General features: G+C 44.8%; 1 protein-coding gene across 9 annotated transcripts in view; it reads left to right on the top strand.

Annotated features, from left to right (window-relative positions):
* Window positions 1-19121, top strand: part of SEL1L3 (SEL1L family member 3) — a 116546-nt gene that overhangs the window by 30397 nt on the left and 67028 nt on the right. For 6 of the 9 annotated variants that reach the window (XR_014812264.1, XM_084971667.1, XM_084971670.1 and 3 more), the window contains exons 3-9: window positions 226-352; window positions 1950-2071; window positions 2442-2557; window positions 5420-5478; window positions 14367-14499; window positions 16900-17032; window positions 18851-18991. Coding sequence is in view for 8 of the 9 variants with exons in the window: in XM_084971667.1 (XP_084827793.1) it covers window positions 226-352; window positions 1950-2071; window positions 2442-2557; window positions 5420-5478; window positions 14367-14499; window positions 16900-17032; window positions 18851-18991 (831 nt within the window). In the remaining variant the exon portion in view is untranslated. The remainder of the gene's footprint in view (window positions 1-225; window positions 353-1949; window positions 2072-2441; window positions 2558-5419; window positions 5479-14366; window positions 14500-16899; window positions 17033-18850; window positions 18992-19121) is intronic. The other 3 variants (XM_084971669.1, XM_084971668.1, XM_084971663.1) reach the window with 1 other exon arrangement.

Below are 19121 nucleotides of genomic sequence, written 5' to 3'. Positions count from 1 at the left end.
AAATCTCCTTTGTAGTGTTGCTATGAACACGAATTGAGCTAGCTCTGTAGAATGTTTCTCAGGCGTCTAGCATATATTCAGTGTGCAATGAAAGTTTGCTCATATTTTCAGACTTTTTTGTTGAAATGTTTGGCGGGAGCTAGGCAGAGGGTCCAGGAAGAATGTGATGTTGGAAGTAGTGTTTTTCTGGAAATAATTAAAGGGCAGTCATCTTGCTGTTTACAGATGCGGTCACCCTCCTGAGCTTTCTCTATGCCTCGAGTGGAGAAAACACAGGCATCGTGAAGAAGTTCCTGAGATTTCGGAACCGAGAGCTGGAGGCCACCCGACGCCAGCGGATAGATTACCCAGTGTAAGCAGGGGCTGGTGATGGGCATCGGTGGGGCAGGCTAGTGGAGCCAGTTAGGAGGACCTGCCTGTGCCATATGCTTTGGGAAAATGTTGAGATCTACCCAGCTTAGGCAGAATTTGTGGACAGAAACATCTCAACTCGTTCTGAAATTACTCTTGCATGTAGCAGACCGCAGTTTGCCTCAGACGTTGTATGTCGGTCCTGGGAAGGACCGGAGGAAGGGAGTCAGGTGTTGGAGCCGGAGGCTCTGCAAGGCGTCAGGTGCAGCCAGCCACAGCCCTGCCAGATCGCGGCCTTTGCTTTGCCTCTTCTGTCTTGCAAGTTTGGATGAGCCGCTTGAAATCTCACGACATCTGATCTCCTCCATTGATTTCAGCAAAACCCAGATATATTTTTTTTCCTTCTGCTGAATGGAAGATGCTGAAAACGGTTCCTGGTTCACCTTGGAACGGATGGATTTAGCAGAGTGATTTAATTCTTCCCATGCTGCTGGCTGTAGAAAGATCTTGAGTCACTTAACTAAGCGTATGTTCTTGCTAAGCCTCCTTGTAATAACTTATCTTCATGAGCTTGCTCAGCTGGGTGGGTCAGGAGGGAGCTGTGTGGCACCATCTGTTTGCATATCTTACCACTGATTTGGAGGCCAGATTATAAAGCCCAGAATATTCTAAAAGGTCTTGCTAAAGAACCTGGGGCCGCTGCCACTTTAACCCAAACTGTGAATTGGTAACGGGCTCATGGAGCGCACGCCCTGTACTGGTTTTGACCTTGATTCCTGCTTGACATGCAGAATGCCACTACTCCCAGCTCATCTTTGAACTGCTGGTCACTAGCACATGTGTGGTGTCAAGCAAGTGTTTAAACAAATATTTGCCGAACGATCGGTGGCGCACATAGCTTGGCTAGATGTGTCCTAGATAAGCTGACTACCGTTATTTTATCCTCCTTCCCCAAATCACAGATGGACAATATTTTTTTCAACTAAAATAGCCCTCGTCCAGAAATGGAACAATTAGAGTAGTTGTTCCATATCGGTCAGCCAGAACTGTGATATTGAACAACCTAATAAGTGCATTAAAATAGTATCTGCGTATCCCAATTAGCATATAGTGATGCCGTTTGCAGACTATGACATTTTTCTGCCTTTGGGCTTTTATCTTTGAAAGAAACAAAATTGCTCAAAAAGCCCTAATTATGTTTTTTTTTTTAATCATTGAAATTAGAATAGCTTCTTATCAAATCACCTCTTATTAAAATCCAGATTTTTATTCTGTGTCTGGCTTTCTATGAGCCTTAATCAAGAATTCAAATGGCAAGCGTGTACGATTCTCAAAAAGGCATAAAAAGAGTTTTTGGTGCAAGGTACAATGTCTGCTGGTTTCATACAGTGATGCTTAACTCCTATCTCGTGCAGTTACTATAACTACCTCCTTTGTCTCAAAAATCAAGCTTTGCAAGCTGATCTCCCAGGATGAACACGAAGTCACATTCATCCCTTCATTGGAAAGAAAGCAATTTACTCGGTCATTGTTAACTGTAATTACCTGTTCTTGGATGATATCAATCTGCAGAATTTTTCCCCCCCTCACTCTTCTAGGTTTACTGTTTCATTGTGGCTTTATTTGCTCCATTATTGCAAGGCCAATCTCTGTGGGATCCTGTACTTTGTCGATTCTAATGAGATGTACGGCACGCCTTCTGTATTTCTTACCGAAGAGGGTAAGTAGGAAACAGAACGATTAGAATGATAGTGGGGATTGCTTATGCTCTGTCTATTGACAGAGATATCTGTCTAGAATAAGAAGGATGGTGTCAGCATGGCAGTTGCATGAGAGTGATGGTTTCCAAATATAGACTTCAAGTGAAACTTTTTTCTGGAAGCTTAAAACGAAAGTCTTATTTACAGAGGAATGCACTTATGTGGGGTTGGTTTGGTCGGTTGGTTGTTGGTTTGCTTTGCTTTATTTTTGTTGAAAGGAAGAAGGAATGCAGTCTAGCCTTGTAGGTTTTTAGGGCAATTGTTGAAAAGGTGTAGCCACTTCATTCACGCCTATGTGTTTTTTGTGTGTTTCATGCGTTTTCCTTTTAGGCCACCTGCACATTCAGATGCATCTTGTCAAAGGAGACGACCTTGCTGTAAAAACGAAATTCACCATACCTTTAAAGGAGTGGCTTCGCCTGGATATCTCTTTTAACGGCGGCCAGGTACCAAAAGCCCGCTCCACCATGAGTCACTTCAGCATCATTCCTTTACGTTAAGTGTTGCTGTAAAGTCAGGGAGCTAGGAAATCTGCAAAAAAAAAATTTGTGGTAACTGATAAACTTTTACAAGCGTACACTTTTTTAAATCAAATTTTTATAGTTGGAGGTTTAAATCATCAGAATTCTATCCCATTTAATTAACTTTTAAAGTGCTTCTTTCAACTCTGTGGTGAATGAGTACATAATATAGCCAGCTATATAGCCACAATGATTTGAGCAATTCGGTCTTTTTCTCCTAGTGAGATCGGCTTTGGGGAGATAAATGTTAAAATAGCCTTGGCCATGTTTATACAGGGTTATCAAACCTACTACTTTCTTATTGAAATTTATTGGTTAGTACAGCCAAGAACTGCTTTGACGGTTTTTGGCAGTTAAAACAATTGCTTATGCTTGGCATTAAACAGACAAATAATAAGCAACGAACCTAGAGGTAATTCTGGAGAGATGAAAGTTCTTTATCCACTTTGTACTATAAAACACTGCACATAACCGTTTCAAGCCCTCATAACACAGATTTTATGGATTATGGCAAGTCTCTTGTTATAATTGAAGATAATTCCATTTCTTGATAGATCCGATGTCACGATGCTACTTTTTTTCTGGTTACTTTATTTTCTCACCAGCACTTCTTATTGATTTGTGATTTTTTGATAACAAAACTGGAAAAGACGTTTTGTTTGTCTTGTGGGTTAGATAATACCCGACTTCCCTTGGCGGTTAGGTCTATCACATTTCCTCTTTTTTTGAAGAGAAAAGGAATCAGGTCAGTCCTTGTAGTCTTCCTGAGAAGAGTCCCTAAGATGTTAGCTAGCATTTTTTAGTATGTTTCCTGAATGATGTTCGGTGACATTGCCATGGTCCATATTTTAGCTTCTCATTTGCATGAGGATTATGATGGCATTAGAGCATGGTTGGTGCTTTCCCCAAAGGTCAGCTCAGTACTGTGTGTCACTTAAGCAGGTATCGAGTCATCAGAGCAAATCACAGATCTTATTGCGCACCTGCTGTACACAAGGCACTAGGCGCTTATAGACTATTTATGGAAGTTACATTAAGCAAGTAAAGGGGTGTCAGAAGGCAAACTTAATTACCAAGTGATTCATATTGATTCACAGCAGAGAGACAGCACTTCATGCTGAGACGCTCAGGGAATGTTTCCTAGAGATGGTTCCTACAGATGGGCAGAGTTTAGATGGAGAAGCGAGGAGGGGGCAGTTTGGTGCAGCACTGGGGGCTAGCAGACAAACCAGTTTGAAGTAGAAATTTGCAGACTGCAGAACACTAATAGAAGAAAAAAATGTCCTTAGGGCTAGAATGTGGAGAATATTGAGTATCAGGGAATTTGAATTTCCACTTGCAAGTTAGCACGGCATCACTGCAGCTTTTTGAGCAGAAGAGTAAATCAAAGTAGCCCTTTCATTAAAGAGATGAGTTTACATGAGATGCGAAGAGATGCATGAGATGCATGAGAGATGCAAGGTACATGACACGGTAAAGCCAAAGAGAAGAATTAGGGAAGTGAAGGAATTGGGAGGAGGTAGATTAAGTGGTGTGGAAAGAAAAAAGACATATATATATATTTTTTGTTTGTTTGTTTGTTTGTTTTGTTTTGTTTTGTTTTTGTCTTTTTGCTATTTCTTCGGGCCGCTTCCACGGCATATGGAGGTTCCCAGGCTAGGGGTCGAATCAGAGCTGTAGTCACCGGCCTACGCCAGAGCCACAGCAACGCAGGATCCGAGCCACATCTGCAACCTACACCACAGCTCACAGCAATGCCGGATCCTTAACCCACTGAGCAAGGGCAGGGACCGAACCCGTAACCTCATGGTTCCTAGTCGGATTCGTTAACCACTGCGCCACGACAGGAACTCCCTATATATGTATTTTTTTAAGTAGACTTGCCATTTGTCCTTTTTTCTCCCCATCCTATCTGGTCTCCCTAATACTTATAGGTTCCAAAACAATGCTATTGTTTCTCTACGCAAAAGCCACCTCCGGGGTGAGATTACTATATTCATTGCTTCAACTAAATGGACAGAATGCCTTAAAGTAAATAGTTGGTTTAGAGAAACAACTGGTCTGTGTCATTTTCTTCTCTGAACCAACAATTCCATATGGCCGAATTGGGTTGGTTTTCTGGATTAGCTTTCCTAGCATAGGCATGGTGTGGAAGCCACGTCTTAGAGACTCTCATTAAGCCAGAATGTGTTTCCCGAACCTCTGTTCTCGGCTGGCCCTGGGGGAGTAAAAGGAGCCCTTGACCCTCAGGGGCTGGTGGCATAGTCCCAGACAGGGGAAGAATACATGACAGCTTAACAACACTCATGCTGAAAACACTGTCACCATTGAAATGACAGTGACGCTTCCCCGAGCTGGTAGGAAACAGCAGTGCGTGAAGAACATTCATCCTCAGTCTTGTTCTTCGCCCTCAGGCTCTCACGGAATCAGACTCAAATTTCAAGACCTCTTTCTGGGCTCTTACACATTTCCTCGTCTTTCTCTGCAACAAGCTTTCAAGCACAAGTACCCTGCCCAGACCTTTGGCTTGTAGTTTGGAAGGGTCTGAAATCTGCTGCATTGTCAATCTTTTTTTTTTTTTTTTTTTTATCACATCAAGTCATTTGGGGACATTGAATCTCTTTTAGGTCTTAAAATATACGCAGGATTAGTAAACTGCTTATTTTATGTTTTGCAGAAACTGATCAGGAGACAGACGGTGAAGCGTGTGTTACAAGACACTTTTACCCAGGCCGGTGTTTATGACGTGGAGACATAACTGACCCCTGTGTTTCTCTTCCCACGCAGATCGTAGTAACCGCCAGCAGCGGGCAGGATTTGGAAAACTACCATAATCAGACCATTAGGTAAGTGTGATTTCTCTCTTGATTCAGAATTTTGCTGCGTGAGGGTTAAGGAACCTTCGTATTTTCAGCCCTCTACCCTAAAGATATTTTTTTTCCTCCTTCCAGGCAGAGACTCTAACTAGTCTGCCCTGTGGCTAATCTGTGCACTTTTCCCCCCTTTTTTTAATTTTTAAAAATTTGCTAATATGCTTGACTTACAATGCTCCGTCAATTTCTACTGTACAGCAAAGTAACCCAGCTATATATATATATGTGTGTGTATATATATATATATATGTGTGTATATATATATATATATATATATATATATATATACACATTCTTTTTTTCACATTATCCGCCATCATGTTCTATCAAGAATGTAATGAGAAAAAGACAGTCTCTTCAGCAACTGGGGCTGGGAAAACTGGACAGCTGCATGTAAATCAATGAAATTAAAACACACCCTCACATCGTGCACAAAAATACTCTCAACATGGCTTAAAGACTTAAACGTAGGACAAGACACCATCAAACTCCCAGAAGAGAACAGAGGCAAGACATTCCCGGATATCAACCGTACAAAAGTTTTCTTAGGCCAGCTTCCTGTTTTTTAAATTCCACTCACTCTCCCTGTTTCCCCCCCACACATTCTTTTTTTGTTTCTAAGCAAAAGAAACTAGTTCTCTCTCCAGCTCTCATTGTAAATTCTTCCTGTCATGGAGCTTTATAATTCATTTTCCTTGAAAATTATCTTCTACAAAGGATTCTTGAAAATAAATCAAATTATTAATGTTGCTTGTTGAGAAGGGTTGGTAACTTTGGCCTAGTATAAAACATAAAAGCAGACAGCCTTCATATTTATGGTTATATTCTAAATTTGAAATGTATGTAACCATTGATATTGGTAGCTTTTCATCCTTATGTAACCATTCCCTACAAGAGTTACAGAAATTGAGAATCAGGTCTTGTTCCTTGTATGGCTTCTTTTAATTTGCTCCTACATCTCTGTTTAAGAGTGGGTTTTAGGGAGTTCCCGTCGTGGCTGAGTGGTTAACGAATCTGACTAGGAACCATGAGGTTGCAGGTTTGATCCCTGGCCTGGCTCAGTGGGTTAAGGATCCGACGTTGCCGTGAGCTGTGGTGTAGGTTGCAGATACAGCTCGGATCCCTTGTTGCTGTGGCTCTGGCGTAGGCCAGCGGCTACAGCTCCGATTGGACCCCTAGCCTGGGAACCTCCATATGCCACAGGTGCAGCCATAGAAAAAGGCAAAAAGACAAAAAAAAAGGATGGGTTTTATAGTGACAGAATTATGGGGTAACTTTCTTTAGGATTGTATGATAGCTCATCATAGCTAGATTTATGTGTATACACACGCAGGCTCACACACGTACATATATATAAAATCAAATGCTCGAGAATTAAGTCCAAAGTACGGAAACAAAAAAGTTATTAGCTCGTATGTATACTTTTGAAAAATGTGTCCAGATTGTTACGCACTTTGCTTGGGGGGTTGGGGGGGGGTTCATTTCTTCCTCCTTTAGTCATTTCACTTTGCCAGTCATTTCACTACAGCTGTCTTTCTAAACAGGCTCCATTCACTCAGAGTCCCCACACTGTCCCAGTTATCTTGGAAACCAATGATTAAAGAAAAGAAAGAGGGGTGATGATGGGGAAAGGGGAACGTACATTCTGCTTTTTTTTTTTTTTTTCTCCACCATTTCTGTTTACATTTAAGTCAGACAGTTTCTTTTAGGACCCTGGGCACATAGAACAATTCTTATTTCCATGACCGGATTAGAGGATTAGAGGTACAGAGGGAGGCTAAGAAGTGTTGGGCCTCAGCCTGCAGGGAGCAAGGCAGGGGTGACTTGACAGCTATATTGAAGCATAGAGGCTGAGGCCAAGGAGCAGAGCAGAAGCCTCAAAATGGACCAGGCAGACTTAGACCAGTCAGAAAGAATTCAGTGGTTATGAGTTTTCTTATATAACAGGTGGCCTTGGGATTTTTTTTTTTTTTTTTTTTTTTTAAGGGCTGTATCCAAGGCACATGGAAGTTCCCAGGTTAGGGGATGAGTTGGAGCTATAGCTGCAGCCTACCTCATAGCTCACCGCCATGCTGGTTCCTTAACCCACTGAGCAAGGCCGGGGATTGAACCTGTGTCCTCGTGGATACTGGTCAGGTTCATTACCGCTGAGCCACAGTGGGAGCTCCGGGATCCTCTATGAGGAGTTCAAGAAGAGGAAAGGCCTGGGTGATTGCTTTGGAGAAAGAAATGATTTTAGAAATCTCCTCAAGTGCTGCATCCTGCCCCAGAAGTGAAGGGTTTGCATGTCTAATCTCAAATCTAATTTCAAATCTAAAGTAATATCTGCCCTTCCTCCCCTGATGCTCACCTCCAACCTCAGACACTTTTGACCATTAATTGACTTTCATGAGGTTTTTTTTTTTTTCTTTTTTTTCTTTTTCATTTTCCCCATAAGGGCTTCCTTTGCTCTTAAAATCTCAGAAACATAGATGCTGACATGAGTGGAGTGAATCACAGGAAGATCCAAGGCCGGGAGCGGGGTGAGCAGGGAGGGGGTGGCCGGAGGCATAGACCTTCTGCATAAAATTTAAGGAGGCACCCAAAAAGCCTCCGCAATTACATTCGTCTGCCAAGACTGCCGGAACACAGTACCACAAACTGAGGGGCTTAAACAGCGGAAGGTTAATTGCCTTGCAGTTCTAGAGGCTAGAGGCCCACGATCAAGGTGTAGGCAGAGCCATGCGCCCTCGAAGGACAGAGAGAGGCTCTTCTCCAAGCGTCTCTGCAGCCTTTGGTAGTTCTTAGGCTTGTGGCAGCGTAACTCCAATCTTCCCTTGGCATTTTCCCTGCGTGAATGCCTGTCTCCGTCCAAACGTCATGTCACCTTTATATACGGATACAGTCATATTGGATTAAGGGCCCACCTGTGCCAGTATGATCTCATCTTATATCTGCAATGACCCTATATTCAAATAAGGTCATATTCTGGGAGTGCCTGTTGTGACTCAGTGGGTTAAGATCCTGACCAATATCTATGAGGATGCAGGTTCGATCCCTGGCCTCCCTCAGTAGGTTAAGGATCCAGTGTTGCCGTGAGCTGTGGTGTAGGTTGCAGATGCAACTTGGACCTGGCATTGCTGTGGCTGTGGTGTAGGCCAGCAGCTGTAGTTCCGATTCGATCCCTAGCCTGGGAACCTCCATATGCCTCGGGTGTGGCCCTGAAAAATAAATAAATAAATAAAGCAGATGTTTAAAAAAAAGAATCTATGATGAACAAAATAAAATTTTAAGTGAAGGCAGAATCAGTGTGATCATATAAGATTCCAGCGGTCAGGACTGATTTTCAGGTATGTACCCAGTCCACATCCCAGTGAAAGCTTTGAAAAGATGCCTTAATTGGTAACAGAAGTCCCCGAGCCAAGAGTGCCCCTCTTTACTCCCCCCAGCTGCCATTCCCCTACTCCTGGGACCCCCTTCATCAATTGAACAACTAAAGAATTAACCAATTAATTAATTGGACCCACCTGGGGTTCCAGTGGCTAGACTTTTAGAATCTCATTCATCAGAGAGATTTCAGAATGGACCACGCCAGCCAACTAAACATCAGATATTCCAAATGGTCGTAGGTGTTCCAGGGAAAGCCTCTTAATCCTCCTTTTTATTTGCTCTGTAATGTAAACATAATGATAGCTGTTTCCCCACAAAGGTCATGTAGGAAGATCAGTAATTAAATGCTCAGAAGCGCAGTGCTGCACGGAGAGAAAGGTTGCAATAACAATTGCAGACCTGTCTAGTGTTGAATTCCAACCATCCATCCATCCATCCATCCAGTAGCTTTCCATTCACCCAACACATTTACCACCTGCCTGACACAGTGCTGGACTCTGGGAATAAAATCATGAACAACAAGAATACAGTCCATCCCTGCCTTTATGGAGCTAAACAATCTAGGGGCAGGAGGACGGATCTTAAATACATTCACAAATAAGTTTAACATTACACATTGCAGTGCAGGCAGGGAAGAATTAAATAGGTTAGCTTGAGAGGATCTAGGGGCCAGAATTTAGACCAGGTCTTGAGGAAGTGACCGTTAAGATGGGAATTACTTTAAGCTCATTCGAGGCTCTCAGTTCCCCTGCTAAGAACCCTCGAGCCAAAACTAGTTCCTAATTCTAAGCAAGGCCTATTTAACAGCAGAGGCAATTCTGCTCCGCTGCCATCCTCTAAGTAATAAAGCAGGGCACTCTCCTTCGGCCAGATAAGAGTAAAGATGGTTTGCTGGCGTGTCTGAGGCTTGCGGAAGGGACAGGCTTGGGCTTTTGAACCTTCTAGCTCAGCTTTTATGTCAACGAAAATGATGACCATCCAACAGTGCAAGGAATCTCTTGCAATCTTGGTGCAGCTACTGAGAATTTTAGAGGAGAAAATGTGGAGGCATCCATGTGGAGGGAGAGCAAGCCGGAGAAATGGAGTAGTATTACAGTAAGGATAAAAAATTCAGTGAAAGCAAAGACCCATAAAGAAGATTCCGGAAGTGTTTTATTTTAATTCAAAAAGTGGAAGTGTTCCCACTGTGGCTTCAATGGGTTAAGAACCTGACATAGTGTCTGTGAGGAGGTGAGTTCGATCCCTGGCCTCGATCAGTGGGTTAAGGATCTGGCATTGCTGCAGCTGTGGTATGGGTCACAGACATGGCTCAGATCCGGTGTTGCTGTGACTGTGGCGTAGGCTGGCAGCTGCAGCTCTGATTCGACCCCTAGCCTGGGGGAACTTCCGTATGCTGCAGGTGTGACCATTAAAAAAAAAAGAAAAATAGAAATGTACATTCATTTGCCAATCTTTCTGATTAGGGCCTTTCCTTTGAGTATGGATCTACTGATTGGAGTTCCCTGTGATCTTTCCTGCATATATGGTACCCAGCTTCTGTATGTCTCTTCCAATGGAAAGAAAACAAAGCCATGTGAAATTAGCAGAGCCCCAAATCCATCTAGACTTCTTCAGTTTCTTTTTCCAGCCTTTTCCAGCTGTCCTAATTCCACAACAGGTTTTTAGTAACCATTCTATCCTGAGTCTACCCAAAATATTCAACTTAATTTTTATGGAATGCATATTTCTTTCTTCCCGATCCATATTTTATTGCATTACGTAAGATTTAATCAGATTGCATGGTTACAATGATCATACAGTTGGCAACAAACACATCTTGCTCTTGCTAAGCACCCAGCTCAAGAAATGGCAGCAAAGGTTTAAGAGTAGACTAGGGGAGTTCCTATTGTGGCCCAGTGGTAACGAATCTGACTAGTATCCATGAGAGTGTAAGTTCGATCCATGGCCTCGCTCAGTGGGTTAAGGATCCAGCGTCACCATGAGCTGTAGTGTAGTCACAGGCATGGCTCAGGTACGGTATTGCTGTGGCTGTGGTGTAGGCTGACAGCTGTAGCTCTGAGTTGACCCCTAGCCTGGGAACTTCCATGTGCCTCGGGGGTGACCCCAACAAGGGAAAAAAAATGGAAGACGGAGGCCCCAAAGGGTAACGTTCAGCTGGCAAGCATCCAGCATCTTGTAGGGATGGGCCATGAGGTGAGCTGGTGAGCTGGTTAAGCAGAGTTCCTTACGAGAGCTTCTTCTGCAGAAACATTGCTTCGTGTCCACTGAGTGCCCAGTGTTATCTCTTGAGGGTGGGTGGAATATTCAAATCTTTCAAAGTTCTTGAAAGACAGAATCAATTCACAGCTCTCAGGGATAATAACTTTGTGGTCCCACCTAAAACACAAGAGGCCATTATCTTCTCATCCCCCTTCAAGGCTGAGATTCTGGACAAAGAAATAACATGAGAGAAAGCATTTCTTTTCCCCTTTAGTTGCCTTTGCAGAAAGCTAATTTCTAAGTGTGCCCTCCTGCCGCCATCGGTTGATGTTTTCAGAGCGCCCATTTCTTCACCTTTTTGTCTTCCAGCCAGAGCACCTGCTAAGGGTCGGGCTCAGAGTCAGCCCATCCTCTCCCCTGGGATGACCCTGGGTTGCCCGGCTTCTCTGAGCCAACCACTGGTGGCTGCTCCGTCTCTATCCGCGTCACCCCGGACCATCGCTCTTGAGCTGCGGGGCTCCTGGCGTCCCGCCTGACGTGCTGTGTCCTTTCCTTCTGCTGCCATCTGCCCTCTGTGCTGCCTGGCTCTTTTACCTTTGCCTGGCTTCTCACTTGATGCCAGTCTTGACCCCCTCTTGCTGTTCACATATGCTCTGATGGCCCTTGTCCACCTGTTCCTATTTTACCTTCTAAACAGGTAATAAATGCACATGGTTAAAAAAAAATCAAAACCGTGCAAAAAGGTATAGAGTTAGATGTCTTGCTTTCAGCTCTGCCCCCATCCACTCCATCCTCTGCTCCCTTCCCTTATGCTATGGGGAAATACTTTTATTAGTTTCCTATGTATGCTCTCACAATTCTCTTTTTTTTTTTTTTTTGTCTTTTTGGCTCTTTTTAGGCTGCACACACAGCATATGGAGGTTCCCAGGCTAGGGGTCTAATCAGAGCTGTAGCTGCCAACCTACACCACAGCCACAGCAACACCGGATCTGAGCCGTGTCTGTGACCTACACCACAGCTAGTGGTAACGCCGGATCCTTAACCCACTGAACGAGGCCAGGGATCAAACCCGCAACCTCATGGTTCCTAGTCGGATTTCTTTCCACTGCACCATGATGGGAACTCCCAGAATTCTTTTAATTCACATACAAAAAAAATAAATAAATAAGAAAAAAGAAAAAACCCATTCTCCTCAACTTGGATAAAAAGTGCATTGATTCAAAGTTCCCTTGTGGCGCCGTGGGTTAAGTATCCACTGTTGTCACTGCAGCAGCCTAGGTTGCTGCTGTGGTGTATGTTCAGTCCCTGGCCTGGGAACTTCCACATGCTGCAGGCTCGGCCAAAAAAAAGGATGTATGTTGTTCTGCTCTTTCGCTTTTATTTTTTTCACTTAGCAATGTACTTGAGGGAGTTCTCCAGGTGAGAACACGGAGCCCTTTGCCCAGGAGCTCTTGGAAAGATGTGGGCACCAGTCCTCAGTGACGGACACCTGGAGTTTTCCAGTCTTGGGAATATAAGCAATGCTGCAAGGAATAACTTCGTGCATTTTTTCATGCCTACCCATTTCTTTCCCCCTATTTTCCTTCCTGATCCTTCACGTCTTTCAGGACAAGGCAGACTTCCAACACATCACCTGCACTAGCTTTTCATCTTTGGCCAAGCCCTTTGACCTTGCTGTGGCCTCCTGCTAACTCTGAATTTGACCTCAGTTCTTACCTGATAGGTTTTTTTTTGTTTGTTTGTTTGTTTGTTTTGGCTTTTTGGCTTTTTGGCTTTTTGCCATTTCTAGGGCCGCTCCTGTGGCCTATGGAGGTTCCCAGGCTAGGGATCTAATCAGAGCTGTAGCCACCAGCCTACACCAGAGCCACAGCAACGCGGGATTCGAGCTGCGTCTGCAACCTATACCACAGCTCACGGCAATGCTGGATCCTTTAACCCACTGAGCAAGGGCAGGGATCGAACCCACAACCTCATGGTTCCTAGTCGGATTTGTTAACCACTGAGCCACGTCGGGAACTCCTGATAGGATATGTTTTTATTTTCCTACACCTCCACCTTCTACTCAATCAACAAGTTTTCTTTTTTCCTTTCAGAGCAAAATGCTTCCAGTTAAGATTAGCAATTCCAAATAATTCCGGGGATGCTAAACAAGTCACAATATCAATAGCCGGCCTGTACTGAATTCTTATGATGGTCCGGGCACTGCCACTGGATGCTACATGTTGTTACATCTACTTAATTCTCGTACCAACCCAGTAAGAGAGGAAGTTTCATTTTACTAATGAGAAAACTAAGTCTCAGAGAGGTTAAGCAACGGATCCAAGGTCACACAGCTGGTAAATTACAGAGTTGGGATCCTAGCCTAAGCCTGCCTGACCCCACTGTGATCCCATCTTCTAGAACTCAAGAGTAAAGGGTTGGTATATGTGTGACTGGGTCACTTTACTGTGTGGCAGAAATTGGCATGACGCTGTAAATCAACCGTACTTAAATTTAAAAAATATAAAAAATGGATTGTAAAAAAAATAAAATAATGCCACTGAGGGGAGAAAACAGTGGTTGTAGACATGAATGTTTAAGGTGTACTAATGAACCTTTTTTTTTTTTTTTTGTCTTTTGTCTTTTTTAGGGCTGCACCTGCAGCATATGGAGGTTCCCAGGCTAGGGGTCGAATCAGAGCTGTAGCTGCCAACCTACACCACAGCCACAGCAACGCCAGATCCAAGCCGCATCTCCAACCTACACCACAGCTCACGGCAGTGCCGGATCCTTAACCCACTGAGTGAGGCCAGGGATCAAACCTGCAAGCTCATGGTTCCTAGTTGGATTTATTTCCGATGCACCACGATGGGAACTCCTGAACCTTTAAATAAGAGAGTTTGTTTGACTAATTGTAATCAACCTTTTTTTTTTTTTTTTCTTTTTGTCTTTTTGGCCACCCTGTGGCATATAGAGTTCCCAGGCCAGGAATCAGATCTGAGCCACAGCTACAACCCAAGCCACAGCTGAGGCAACACCAGATCCTTAACCCACTGTGCCAGGCCTGGGATTGAACCTGCGTCCCAGGCCTCCCAGGACGCCACTGATCCTATTGCCCCACTGTAGGAACTCCTGTAGTTAACCTTTTAATATAGTAAAACAGGATATTTTTCTGGGAAAAAAAAGGGGGGGTGTAAAGGGTTTGTGAAAATTTGGGGGTTTTTAAGTCAAGGAGAGTCAATGAAAGTGTCTTTAAAAAAAATCTGTTCAGACCCAAAATTCTCTTAATCCTTTGTTTAATCCTTTGTCTCTAGCTTCCGTGAAGATTTCCATTATAATGACACCGATGGATACTTCATTATTGGGGGGAGCAGGTATGTGGCCGGCATTGAAGGGTTTTTTGGACCCCTGAAGTACTATCGTCTCCATGCTCTGCACCCTGCTCAGGTGAGCCCTGGAGCCGGGTGGTGGTGGGGGGGAGGTGGCAGTGGGGACCAAGGAGTTTGAGTTTTCAAGTGCTCGTGGGTGATGGGCACGTGGCTCGGGGACACTCAGCCCAGTCCAGTGCAAACAAAAGATCTATCCAAGCCTGACTTCCCATCAGCTCTGTCACAAACATAATTAATATGGAGCCTTTCCCCCCAGCAAATGGGATAATAGATTTTCTGTGAACATTTGGTTCATTTAGTACTCATAAAATGGAAACCATTTACTTCCTCTGTTTTAATAACTAGTAGCTTAATTATAGAGTAGATTTTTATCAGGCTGTTGCCTATCCAGTGATTAAGCTAATGAAAGGAGAGAATCTTAGTTATTTGGTAAAGCTTCTTTTATACGCTCTTATTTAAAGTATCAGAAGAGGAGACATTCCAGCAAATTAGAATCTTGGCTCTGCTTGCTGCTCTCTCCAGAAACGCGGGCCTTTGGCTCCCACTGGGTGGGTGAGCTGTGGGGTGCGGTAGAGGTCACATAGGGCTTTGTAGTCAGAACTGAGTTCTCATATCCAAAAGCCACTCACAGGGAGTTGCTGCTGTGGCTCAGCAGTAACAAACCTGACTAGCATCCCTGAGGATGCGGGTTGGATCCCTGGTCTCGCTCAGTGGGTTGGGGATCCGGCCTTGCAGTGAGTTCTGGTGTAGGTCACAGACATGGTTTGGATCCCGCATTGCTGCGGCTGTGGCATAGGCGGGCAGCTGCAGCCCCAATTTGACCCCTACCTAGCCTGGGAACTTCCACCCGCTTCAGTTGCAGCCTTAAAAAGAAAAAAAAGAAAAAAAAAAAAAAAAGCCACTCACAGACAGAATGGAATCATCCAGCTCCAGGCCAGCTCCAGCAGGGCTGGTGGACAGAGGAGGGCTGCTCCAGCGGGGCTGGTGGACAGAGGAACCTTCACTTGGTTGCTTTTCGTGTCTTGGGAAGATCACCGGATACCTAAAAAAGGGACGTTTTTTCGTTCCCGGGACCTTCTGGGGTTTGTTCTGGGAAAAGCAGGAGTCACTAGGCAAAGTCAATTAGGAAAAATGGGGGCACCTTATCACCATGGGTCACCTTAGAGCCCCTGTTGAGAGACTTCAGTAAAAGGAAAAAAAGTGAAATTCATGTATTCATTTGTGCAACAGATACTTAATAATCACCTAGTATGTACCAGGCTCTGTGCAAGATGCTGGGACATCCAAGATTAATAGCATGAGAAGTACATACATACATATATATAAATACACATGTACGTACATCACATGCATATGCATAGATATACATATTGATATGTAAAAAACACAAAACAAACCTTTCTAAGAATACAGATTGTTGATACAGTTCAGTGTATTCTGATATTTTGTGTCCTGCTTTATAAAAAATAAAATCACTGCTGGCTACACACCGCTGAAGTAATTTCACGACCCTCCAATGGATCACAACCTGCATTTTGAAAACCACTGAGTTGAGACAAGGCGTCTGCTCATGAGGAATTCCCTGCCTGGATCTTAAACACATAAGTCATGAAAGAATAGGGTACCTAGAGTTCCTGTCGTGGCTCAGTGGTTAACGCATCCGACTAGGAACCATGAGGTTGCGGGTTTGATCCCTGGCCTTGCTCAGTGGGTTAAGGCAGCTCAGTGGGTTGCCGTGAGCTGTGGTGTAGGTTGCAGACCCAGCTCGGATCTAGTGTTTGTGTGGCTCTGGCATAGGCCAGCGGCTACAGCTCCAATTAGAGCCCTAGCCTGGGAACCTCCAGATGCCGCTGGTGCAGCCCTAAAAAGACACACACACACACAAAAAGAAGAAGAATAGGGTACATGCTTTAGTTCAGACCTGAGCACAGTGTTGGGAGGGCCCAGATGGGATCCTCTGTGTGAGTCCACATGTGAGGGCGGGGTGGGCTGTTAGGGAGGCAGCCCTGAAGTGATGACCTTGGATCTGGCTCTTGGAGGTTGAACAAGAACCTTCCAAGCACAAGAAAGGGGGAGGAGGGCTTCCAGGCAGCAGGCACAGCCCGGGTAGACGTGGAGTCTGTTGGGAACTCAGGGGAGATGAATGTCGTTTTCTGGGGACAGCATGCAGCAGCGAGGAGAAGAGGATGGAGGCCCGGTGCCTGGGAAATCCTGACATTTAAGAAGCTCTGCAGAGGAGATGCCACAAAAGGAAGCTGGAGGGAAGCGATCCGAGCCGGCCGGTCCTTGAATTACGAGCAACCCCTTCCTTTGAGAATCTAGAGCAGATGACCTGTGTACAAACAGGCCACCTGCTGATATCAGTGGGGGAAGGAAATCCATTTGACCGTCACCTCATAGGCATCCATGGGGGTTTGATAACAGTTGTTGTTCATTCTGTTTTCTTGCCTGCTTGTAGATTTTCAATCCCCTCCTTGAGAAACAACTTGCTGAGCAAATCAAGTTATATTATGAAAGATGTGGAGAGGTTCAAGAAATTGTGTCTGTGTATACATCCACCGTACAGCAGGGGAGCGGGAGGCCAGAAGCATGTAAGTATTGAGCCTCAGGTGAGCCGTTTTTAGCTCTGGGCCTTTGTATCAACACCTTTGGCTTCTTTCTAAGGGGTTGAAATAGAACATATGTGTCTTGACCAATGGGGACAAGTGTGACCTCCCCAGATGGATGCAAATGAAAGTATACCTTCCACCTGGATCCCAACGGGCCCACCCACCAGCAAGAACCCAAACCTGCCTTGTAGCTTCAACCAGCCGTAATTTAGTTTAAGAATATAAATGCGAGTGTTTTGAGCCTCAAATTACATTATCCCCATCCGTAATGGGATCTCGGGCCAGTCTAAGAAAATAGAAATGAATTGGAAAATAAATTAATCATTAGAAATGTTTCCCCATCGGTGCACTTTTGTCTTGGACCATTAATATCTGAATATTAGCTTTCAGAAACGTTGAACAATGACTTTGTTGTTTGGCGCTGGCTTTTATTTTTTGAATCCTTGAAATTGACTCATTCCGGAAGACATGGGTAATTCTTCAACAGAAGGAATGAAGTGCAAACAGACCGCTTTCATGCCTGCCCATATTTGCACAGACATCCTCTCATTCACACGGAGAATGTATCTGCTCTAAAATTCATCCCATCCTGGAGTTCCCCTTGTGGCGCCGTGGTTAACGAATCCGACTAGGAACCATGAGGTCAAGGGTTCGATCCCTGGCCTCGCTCAGTGGGTTAAACAATCCGGTGATGCCCTGAGCTGTGGTGTAGGTTCCAGACGGGGCTTGGATCCCACGTTGCTGTGGCTCTGGCATAGGCCGGTGGCTACAGCTCCAATTAGACCCCTAGCCTGGGAACCTCCACATGCCGCGGGAGCGGCCCTAGAAAAGACAAAAAATAAATAAATCAAATAAAATACAATTCATCCCATCCTGTCTTCCAGTGTTCCAGCTTGGATCTAGCACTTGTAAATTTCTCTGGCGATAGATCTTCTTGCATGATATGGTGGCACTAGAGTTAGTCACATATGTTCCTTCTGAGAGCGAAATTCCTATGGGCCCTTTGCCATCAGCAAAAGTGAATTGAGTGTTTGAATCCTGCTTAAATAGCTCAACATCTGCAGAGCCCGAACTCCCCGTTCCAGGCCGTGGAGGGAGGGCTGCGTTTTGGACACACCCCATTCTGATATAGGGTTCACATTGAACGGTCCTAGGAAGCGATTAGAGATGGTGATGGGTGAGCGTAGAAAGGCCACTCTTCCGCAGTTTAAGAAGAGGCTCTACTATTCCCCCAGCTGTCGCTCTCACCGCTGAATCATCCAGAAAATATGATGCTGTCAGAAGAGGGGGAAGGTGTATAGGAATAGTAATATTGCAGACAGGAAAGAAACTGATTTTGATAGCTGATGTAATTTCAGGAGAGATACCCGGAGTCGGAAGGCCAGTCTTGCATGCTGATCCGTTTGGTGGCATTGGGGAGATTTTTCTAACATCTTCTACTGCCTGGCCTCCCTGGGGGTCCCTGTGCTTCGTTCCTCGGCTCACGCTGCCAACAAAATGGCCTAGATATTGGCCTCCTGGGGACCAGTCCGAGGCCAGCTGCTCATTCTGTAGAATTATTCAACAGCTATCAGCAACGTTGGCACACGTCCCTCGGACTTGGCTTTGAATTTGTGACCTGAAGGGTAGAGGCAGGGTAGCCAATTTCAAATCCCTGACGCACCTGAACCAAACCAACCTCCAGTAACGTTAAGTCTGACCTTTGACTTCTAGTTCCTCTTAAAAGAAGGGGTTTAAAGAGGTGGGACTTTGGCTTTTAAAAATAAGAGGAACGGTGTCTTATGTTACCCTTGCCCGTAGGCGGCCTCCGGAATTCCTACCTGGACCTGCAGCGCAGATACGGGAGGCCCTCGACGTGCAGAGCCTTCCCCTGGGAGAAGGAGCTGAGAGCCAGGCACCGGAGCTTGTTCCAGGCCTTGCTGGAGATGGGGTTGGTGACAGGTAATTGGGTCAGTGCCTCGCCTTTGGACGCCGGTTAGAAAGGTCCTTGGTTTTCTGCCTACCCTCAGCCTCGTTGGTGATTTATGCCTCAAAGTTATTTTTAACCCTAGTGTTCCAGCTTAATTTCAGA

Source organism: Sus scrofa, chromosome 8 (assembly GCF_054392235.1).
Source record: "Sus scrofa isolate SSC_HxYL_T2T_F1_AM1 chromosome 8, Sscrofa_HxYL_maternal_Yorkshire_Landrace_v2.0, whole genome shotgun sequence".
Lineage (NCBI taxonomy): Eukaryota > Metazoa > Chordata > Mammalia > Artiodactyla > Suidae > Sus > Sus scrofa.
This window is presented reverse-complemented; position numbering and strand designations above follow the sequence as displayed.